Source organism: Benincasa hispida, chromosome 4 (genome assembly GCF_009727055.1).
Source record: "Benincasa hispida cultivar B227 chromosome 4, ASM972705v1, whole genome shotgun sequence".
Classification (NCBI taxonomy): Eukaryota; Viridiplantae; Streptophyta; class Magnoliopsida; order Cucurbitales; family Cucurbitaceae; genus Benincasa; species Benincasa hispida.
In genome coordinates this window covers 39,995,807-40,005,043 of record NC_052352.1, presented here as the reverse complement: position 1 = coordinate 40,005,043, position 9,237 = coordinate 39,995,807, and the positions used below count along the sequence as shown (strand labels likewise).

At 34.3% G+C, this 9,237-nt stretch overlaps 2 protein-coding genes across 2 annotated transcripts; one reads left to right on the top strand and one right to left on the bottom strand.

Moving 5' to 3' along the window:
• Positions 1-2,507: 2,507 nt before the first annotated feature.
• LOC120075751 (polyadenylate-binding protein 3) lies at positions 2,508-6,481 on the top strand. Its single transcript, XM_039029397.1, has 7 exons — positions 2,508-2,772; positions 3,567-4,342; positions 4,473-4,550; positions 4,646-4,735; positions 4,974-5,273; positions 5,564-5,788; positions 5,899-6,481. Exons 1-7 carry the CDS (start codon positions 2,508-2,510, stop codon positions 6,121-6,123), a joined length of 1,959 nt encoding a protein of 652 aa, XP_038885325.1. The 3' UTR covers positions 6,124-6,481.
• Positions 6,482-6,620: 139 nt separating this feature from the next.
• LOC120075752 (MRN complex-interacting protein) lies at positions 6,621-8,578 on the bottom strand. Its single transcript, XM_039029398.1, has 4 exons — positions 8,398-8,578; positions 8,004-8,310; positions 7,745-7,909; positions 6,621-7,667 (listed from the first exon to the last, which is right to left on the bottom strand). Exons 1-4 carry the CDS (start codon positions 8,446-8,448, stop codon positions 7,249-7,251), a joined length of 942 nt encoding a protein of 313 aa, XP_038885326.1. The 5' UTR covers positions 8,449-8,578; the 3' UTR covers positions 6,621-7,248.
• Between the last annotated feature and the right edge of the window lie 659 nt (positions 8,579-9,237).

The following is a 9,237-nucleotide window of genomic DNA, read 5'->3' as shown; positions in this document are numbered from 1 at the left end:
TATGTGTATTTGAAACTTTTTTGTTTTATAGTCTTGATCACAATGTAATATCATTTCCAACGAATGATGAAACTTATTTAATTACAACATACATCTAAATGTTGTCTTAGTTATAGAAATAGTGATTAAAAATGGTCGACTATAGTCTAATTAAGCCACAATCAGATTTTATTTAATTTTACACAACAATTTTCATACATTTCCATCAACTTCCGTAAAGTTTTGATATTTCCATGAAATAGGAACTTCAACATTTTCACAGATATCAATATTTTGAAACTTGATTATGAAAATTAAAAAGTGTTTAATTAATTTTAAAATCCTAAAAAATATTAACATGGATCGAGAAATTTTAAAATAGATTTTAGAAAATTAAAGTGTTCTCCAAATAATCCCTAAACTAATATTCTTTCAAAATGAATATTTTCTTATTTTCCTTTTTTATTCGGATGAATACAACAAATTGTTAAACAATTCAACTTAAAATTTTGTTTTTAGAAATTACAAAAAAATGAAAAAAATGTTATATAATATATAAGAGCATTTCCATGTTTTCTTAAAGATTTAAATTATAATTTTATGTAAACATAAGTTTAGATTGAATTAATTTTCATTTATATTTTATATTATTAACTAATTTGCATTTTAAATTTAAAAGCTTTTGCTTCCTACCTTTTTGTGTGAGAAATTAAAGGAACTGGTTAAATATTATTAGTTTTATGTATGTGTATTTTGAAAATTAGAAAATTAATTAAATTAATTATTTAATTAAATATGGAGCTAAAATAAAATTCTAACGAACATTTGCTTTAATTAAAAAAAAAAAAAGCATGTATATTTTGAATAAATTAGAAAATTAATTAAATTAATTATTTAATTAAATATTGGAGCTAAAATCAAAATCTAACAAATATTTCCTTTAATTAAAAAAAAAACGTGTTCATAATACTAATAATAATTGGTTAGGAGTTTTTTCTTTCTGTGTACTTTACTGATTAGTTGGGTAGAGATTTCCTCCACTAACATTTTCGGTTAATGTTGGGGCATTAACTAGTTGTTGAGATATCAAGTTAGCCTTGACCGTTGAAATGTAGTTGATAATTAATTAAATAAACTAAAATAATAATTTATATCTTAAAACAATGTATTCAAAATAATATACCGATAGTTAATTTATAAACTTTTAATTTAAATTTGAAAATGATTAATTTAAAATACAATATTTTGAAAAGCACACAAAAATAGGAAACTTATCAAATAACACACACAGGGAAGCAAACTTATCCTGTATTCCACGTTTGGAATATTTGCTAATATAGCAACTCTTGACCGATATTAGTTTTCTAAAAATTCTAAATTTGTCCTCTCTTTGTTTTACATTTCCGATTTGATTCTTTTCGTGTCTTCGTTTTAGAGGGAGGAACTTTCGACGAATTCCAAAATTTGAAGTTTTCCAATTCAAAATCACCTCTCCAATTCCAAATTTCGACCTTTTAAATGAAGATGAATTGCTTGCAATCTTCCTCGATTTCAAAGGATGGTAAAGCTTGAAAATGGGACAGATCAGAAGATGGTTGTCGAAATAGGCTTCTCTTTCAACCAGGTCAGACCGTGATGTCCACTCTTGTCTTTTCAGATTTCTAGTCGTATTATAAAAACTCTATATTTGCAATTAGTTTTTCCTTGTTATATAAACTCTAATATTTATTATATAATGATTATCCATGCAAGTAGCCAAAAAATTAATAATAACCACAAGTAGAATTATTTTAGGAAATTTTTAAAAATAGAAAAATAATGAAAACTATTTTCACAAAATAACAAAATTTAATATATTGATAGAAGTTGTGACACTATGTGATAGATACAGATAGAAGTTTATCAATATCTATTCATATTCTTTTATTATTTCTATAAATAATTTGATTTTTTTTTTATCCGGGAAATTTTCTCTTTATTTTAATGGATAATCTTACCTACTAATTTAAATAATATACTTATTTTATAGGGGAATGAAAAGTCTAAAAGCCTGATTAAAAAAATTATGTAAAAATAAAGATATTCACCTTTTATTTGACTTGGTCTCATAATAAAGTTTAAAATATAATCAAATAATAAATTGACACGTGTAAGCAAAACAAAACCCAAAAGCGCACGACAATGTGATAAAAGATACGGCCTAAGATGCCACGTCATCAACTGTTCCTAGAACGCACCGTTTTGAAACCTCCGCTTCTTTCTCTCAGTATAAATGAATTAGTTTGGCTTCGTTTCCTTCCTCTCTCTTCCCTCTTCTTAGAGGAACTGAAGAAGAAAAGAAAATAAAAAACCCAAAAGAAAAACTTCGATTTTCCATTTTTAGAGAGTTTAGAAACCCTAGTGTTCTTGTGTTCTTCTTCGCCTGTTCGATCGCACATCGCTAAAACTACCTCCGATTTTTAGTCCTTTATATATCTATCTAATTTTATTTCCGCCGATATTTTTGTTTTTTTTTCTCACGAGACGGCATGGCGGCTACAGTTCCGGCACCGGCGACAGCCGCTTTAGTTCCAACGGCGGCGATTCCTCCTTCGACGGGCTCTGTGGCCACTGGAGGCGGGTTTTTGAGTTCCTCATTGTATGTAGGCGATCTGGACCAGAGCGTGAACGAGGGACAGCTTTTGGAACTGTTCGGCCAAGTGGCTCAGGTTGTCTCAATTAGGGTTTGCAGGGATCAGACGCGCAGGCAATCGCTTGGATATGCTTATGTTAATTTTAGCAGCCATCAGGATGGTTCGTTTTTTTTTTTTTTTTGTTCCATCTCTCCTTTTGTTTTCAATGTTTATTTTGTATATTTTTGTTTCATCATTTTCCAATTTCTGGATTATACGTTTAAGTTTTGATTTTGGTACTGTGACATTTTGTTCTGATTTCTCTACCTAGGTTATTGCATTTGAATATTGGAATGTGAAAACCGAAGATTATTTTATTTCAATCAATTTTTATATTCGTTTTTTAAAGAAGAAACTATTTTTTGTTAATAATCTGTGAAAAATGATGATCAGACTCTTTGAGTGTGTTTTTTGGATTCATTTTTTTAATAATGATCAAACTCTTTGAGTTTTGATTTCAATTTGAAAGTGGTGAAAAATCTTATGAAGAATTCTCATTCAAAATTGCTTTTGAAGACCCTTGCATCACCAAAATCAATAAAGGAAACAAAGGAACTGTTTTATCTCTTATTCAAGTTAAACTTAAAATTTTGAAACAGAGACTTTCTATTGTTAAATTTCTCTTATCGATATGGAATAAGATAAATGAAACTTTCACTTGTTAGAATTTACACACTCATTATTCCAGGACTTGTAATTTGTTTTCTTTTTTACTGTGGTCTTCTAAAACTGTAAACCGTAAATGCATGTTAGCATATATAGTTTATGGTTTTGTGTTTCTTCAACCTTTTGTTATATATTTCTATAATATGTGAACTCTATAATTTGTTACACATTAGTTCGATTTTTTTTAATCATTGTTTGAGACAAATTTATATATTGAAACTATTCTTGTTTCGTTTCATAAATTCTCAGCTGTCAATGCCATGGAACATTTGAATTTTACCCCTGTTAACGGGAAGCCTATCAGGATTATGATCTCTAATCGAGATCCTAGCATCCGAAAAAGTGGCTATGCAAATGTTTTTATCAAAAATCTGGACACGTCAATTGATAACAAGGCATTACATGATGCATTTGCTAGTTTTGGTACTGTTCTTTCTTGTAAAGTTGCTGTTGATAGCAATGGTCAATCAAAAGGTTATGGATTTGTGCAATTTGAAAATGAGGAATCAGCCGAAAGTTCCATCGTAAGGTTGAATGGCATGCTAATCAATGATAAGCAAGTTTATGTTGGACCATTTATTCGACACCAAGAAAGGATTCGAGCAAATGGATCGCAGTTTACTAATGTTTATGTGAAAAACTTACCAGAAACTACCACGGATGATGACCTAAAAAATCTTTTTGCTGCACATGGTACCATTACTAGTGCAATTGTCATGACAGATTCAAATGGGAAGTCCAAATGTTTTGGTTTTGTGAACTTCCAGAACACAGACTCTGCTGCTGCTGCAGTTGAAAAGTTGAACGGTACCATCCTTGGTGATGACAGGATTTTGTATGTAGGTAGGGCTCAAAGGAAAGCAGAAAGGGAAGCCGAGTTGAAAGCAAAATTTGAACAGGAAAGGAAGAGTAGATTTGAAAAATTACAAGGTGCTAATTTGTACATCAAAAATCTTGATGACCATATTGATGATGAGAAGCTTAAAGAGTTATTCTCTGAGTATGGAACAATCACATCATGCAAGGTTCGTTTTTCTCTTGGCAATCACCATTTGTCTTCTTCCATATATGATTGAAGCCTGTGGGTTAATTTTTGCGTTGATGGCTGTATGATGGTGTTTGGTTGATTTCAATGCTTGATTGATTTATTGCCAGGTTATGCTTGACCAACATGGATTGAGCAAGGGGTCTGGTTTTGTTGCCTTTTCTTCACCAGATGAAGCAACCAGAGCCGTAAATTTATCTTTCTTTTCTTTTCCATTGAGATCTATATCTGAATATGATATGAAAAATGGTACTGATATTTCTGTTTCTTATGCATTTTTTAGTTAAGTGAAATGAATGGAAAGATGAAAGGAAGGAAGCCTCTGTATGTGGCTGTTGCCCAGCGCAAGGAAGAAAGAAAGGCTCGACTGCAGGTGTGATTTTCCTTCTTGGGGAATGCCAATATAATACAATCTCTTTTCCTCTGATGAATTTTGTAAAGTAAAAAACGTTCACTGGTTATTCAATAATGCGGTGTCCTGATGTTGTAAATCCATAAATTGCTATAAAAAGGTTTCTTAGGAAATGAATTATGTGAATTTTATTGGTTGATGGGGATTGTGTAACGTGTCAATCTTTTTAACTTTTCGTAATATTCGTATTTGTGTTTAGGCACAGTTTGCTCAAATGCGAGCAACTGGCGGAATATCACCTTTGCCTTCCGGAATGCCAGGATTTCATCCAGGGGCACCGCGAGTTTCACCTCAGCAGGTGTATTTTGGTCAGGGAAACCCTGGGCTAGTGCCCCCACAGCCTGCTGGATATGGCTTCCAGCCTCAACTCATGAGCGGGATGCGACCTGGCATGGGCCCTAACTTCCTCATGCCTTACCAGTATCAGAGGCAAGGACAGCCCGGGCCACGCTCAGGGATGAGACGAGGTGGAAATTCACAACCTGTACAGCAGCAGCAGGTAAAGTGAATCGCATTGTTGAGATCTTCGTCCTACTTGCTATTTCGTTTGTGGCATTTCATCAGTGAATACTATTTCAATGTTTGTGCCACACTTATCTGAGCTTGATTTTTCATCACCCTGAATTATTTAGAGAGAACTAGAATCCTTCCTACGAGTTTTTCAACCGGGTTGAATCATAAAAGTATACTCATTTAGTCAACCCAGCTGATCCAAATGCTTCGAAAGTATTCTTTTTCTTTTCTGCTGATGTTTGATATAAATTTGTGGAATCTGTTTCTTGAACCCAGTTACTGCTCCGTGGCTCTGGGCAAGGCTTTAGATACATGAACAATGCACGAAATGGATTAGAGCCGTCCGTCCTGCCCCAAGGTCTTGTTGGTCCAATGATGCCTCTAGCATTTGATAGTTCTGGAGTGTCTAGCTCCCCAATAGACATTCAGCGATCGAGGGCTGTGCCTACTTCAACACTCGCTTCTGCATTAGCTTCTGCTACTCCGGAAAACCAGCGTGTGGTATGGCACCATGTTTGTTTCTTTCATTTATTAGAGAAATATGAAACCATGTGTAAGATAGAACATGTCATTTAACTGTACTTTCTGGCTTCTGCTTTATATTGTTTCAGATGCTCGGCGAGCAACTGTATCCACTTGTGGAACGTCTCGAGCCCAGTCATGCAGCAAAGGTTACTGGAATGCTGCTAGAGATGGACCAACCAGAGGTGCTTCATCTCATCGAGTCACCTGATGACTTGAAGAGTAAGGTGGCCGAGGCAATGGAAGTCCTCCGCAAAGCTTCGTCAGAACCCGAGCTTTCTGATCAGCTTGGTGCATTGGCCCTGACCAAATGAACAAAGACTGAAAAAGAGAGCACGGGTTCCCTGACATTCAATTTTCCTTAGAACATTCTTTATTCCGCATGGTGAACATATTTTTATGGTTGGATTTTATCCTTTTTTTTCCTTTTCCTTTTAACTTCTCTCCTTAAATTAACTCTTAGGGTATTTAAAAAAAAATAGGGCTGCATTATTTTTTTAAATTCTAGTTTTGGATACTTTAGAATTTTGGTACTGAGGACATGTTTTTTTCTTTTTTGTCAAGTTTTCTAATTGCCGTCGAGCCTCGAGTCTTGAGAATTTTGTTCGGTTTTTGTTAGACCAATGATGACACATTTGTTATCTAACCTGTGACGCACAGTTTCTTTTGGGATTTCTACTGGTTTCATGTTCTTGTTTTTGCTATTACATTGGATCTGTTTATATTATTATTGCTCATGATTCAAGGCTCTCTTTATGTTATTACTGCTCATGATTCAAGGAGCCTGAAAATCGAAATCGAAAGTATACAAAAAAACAAGAAACATTTCGATTCGATTGGTTGCACCTTGCAGGGTTAGTTTGGAATAATTTTCTAGTCTGAAATTATACACCAAGGGATAACGCATTTGATCTCGTAAAGAATTTGTTTGGAATGATGTTTAAGTTCTTGGTTTTAAACCTTCTTTTATTTGCTTCAGAATACTTTTTGAAATATGTATTTATTCTTTGGTGCTTCAACCCATAAATTGAATGAAATGAAATAATGGTGAGTCTAGGTAATGAACATGGTTCAAAGGCCTCTATACTCACTCAAAGAGGCATTGCATTAATAAATTTGTATGGTACTTTATCGATAAAGAATCCATTTGTTTATTAGAAGTTAGACAACTAACTAAAACGAAATGGTCACAACCAAAAAGCCGATGAATATTTCACATGGAGGAGTGTGCTCAACCGATAGGGAGAGGGGCAAAGCAGCACGTGTCACGAAACATGAGGCCTTCTAATCAAAGGCTCATACTTCTCAGCCCTATAGGGTCAATGCACTAACATGTTGTGTGTGTTTAAAAACTTATATTTTACTGGAAAAAGATGCAAGTTACCCAAAAATCTCTGAAACAACAGTTGCTAAATAAAATGTTGTTTGCAGAGTCATTGTCACTTGAAATCAGGATGGATATCGTCATCAACAATTTCATCATTTATAATCTTCTTCAATATATCGATGCATTGGTCTGTTGCCATATTTTCTCCATTTCTACCTCTGCAGTTGTCTTCTTCAGTTATGTATTCACTCCACTTGGAAGAAGGTCCTCTTACCTTGGCTAATATGCTAGTTTTCGTCCTTGAATTTTCATCATCCTTTGACATATCTTTACTCCCTTTTGATGCTTCAATTTCTGATTGCAACTCCCAGTTTTGAATCTCATCTGCAATTTTATGACTGTTCTTGCTCATCTTTTTGTCCTGGAAAGGCGCACTCAAGTTCTTGGCCTTCGAGATAATTTGTTCATCGTTGCCTTTACTCCATTTCATTGTCTGAATTGTTGATGTCGACTCCCAGTTTCGAACCTCATCTGCAATTTTATGGCCCTTTTTGCTCAATTTTTTGTCTTCGTGAAGTGCAATTAGTTATTTGAACATCAAATCTTACCTTGGGAGCTCAAATTATTGGCAATATGTTTCCTCTTCGAGAAAATTGGTCTGTAAAATCCATCTCCTTCTCCTTCCGACCACCTTGAACAGCTCGTTGAACCAGATTTCCTCGTTTTAACTTCCGGAATCTCCGTCACAATCTTTTCGTCAGTAGATTCACTCTCTGATCCAGGAAAAAGAAAATCCATCATCTAACAAAGGTTTTTCTTCGAAGTTGAAAAAATTAATTGTAAATATGTATCTAAAAATTCAATGACCTAATTCTCCTTCGTTTTCTCTTCCATTATGGCTGCGATCTTCCTCGGGATCGAGATATTCACTCCAATCGTTACGTCTTTTTCTCCTCGCGCTGCAGTCAAGCTTATCTTCGTCAACAATTCCTCCATCAAGGAGCTCATCGGCTTTCGCCTGTTCATCCGCATATTTCCGAGACATATTGAAGTTCTGTACGAATTTACGGACGTCTTTAGCCATAGAAGCTCGAGCAAACACCTTCTGCAGTGATTGCTTCTCGTTACACACTGCACAGATCCACCTATTCCCGCTCTTTCGCTGTTGCTTCACCTGAATCGAAACCACCGCCATTACAGAAGTTACAGAAAGCGATTTTGAAGGACAAAGAAACAGAGAGAGAGCTAGAGAGATCGGTACCTGCATGGTGGAGCATTGAAAACACTGGACGGCGATGAAGATCGTCGCCATTTTCTGCCATGCGATACGATTCTTCGATTCTCTAATGCTTTTGATTCAATTTTTCTGTATTTGTGTTTCAAATTGGAACGAGCGTACTCGGTTTTGATTGGAAATCTTGGCGCCATTTTTTTAGAAGTTGGGCCATGCGTCTCTATCGCGGCCTATTTTGGTAAATGGGCTTCTTGTTTACGGCCCATATTTAAAATGATGGGCCTTCCATTTATGGCCTTTTCATTGGTAACTGATTTCCAAATTTCAAGCCCCGTAAAGTTCGTGACCAGAGTCCACAGGCGGGATAGGAATGTCATTTCCAACCACCATCCCCGCTCCCTATTTCATTTTTTATCCCCGTAAATTTTACGAGAATCGGATGGATTCTTTGCAGAGAATTTTTATTTTTTTATAAAAAGTCAAATAATTTAAATCAGCAAATTGTAATTAAATAATTAACTTTTATCACTAAATTGGTTATTATGGTTAGTTTTATATAAAAATTTAAATTTAAAGATAAATTATATAAATTTTGGCTTAAAAAAACTAATTCAATTTTGTTAGTAGAAAGAAATAAATATATGTTAAATTATTCACATGCATAATCTAAATTTAAATATTCAATTTAAACATATTTATTATCTTTTGCAATTTTAAATTTAAATGTAATATTTATATGATAATAATAACATGACATTAGATAACTATACTAAATAAATATGTAGAAGCTGACCGGGGCCGGGATGGGGAACGGCGGCAGGGGCGGGGATGGGGAATATTCCCCGTCCTCGTTCCCATTTAGCTCAC

Bases quoted from the DNA above. Each gene is read 5' to 3' on its own strand.
- LOC120075751 (XM_039029397.1), top strand. From the start codon at position 2,508: ATGGCGGCTACAGTTCCGGCACCGGCGACAGCCGCTTTAGTTCCAACG. The intron at 4,551-4,645 runs GTAAATTTATCT...TGCATTTTTTAG, and splicing joins CAGATGAAGCAACCAGAGCC to TTAAGTGAAATGAATGGAAA. The intron at 4,736-4,973 runs GTGTGATTTTCC...ATTTGTGTTTAG, and splicing joins AAAGAAAGGCTCGACTGCAG to GCACAGTTTGCTCAAATGCG.
- LOC120075752 (XM_039029398.1), bottom strand. From the start codon at position 8,448: ATGGCGACGATCTTCATCGCCGTCCAGTGTTTTCAATGCTCCACCATG. The intron at 7,910-8,003 runs GTCATTGAATTT...TTCCTGGATCAG, and splicing joins AGAAAACGAAGGAGAATTAG to AGAGTGAATCTACTGACGAA. The intron at 7,668-7,744 runs GTAAGATTTGAT...ATAAAATTGCAG, and splicing joins CAATAATTTGAGCTCCCAAG to ATGAGGTTCGAAACTGGGAG.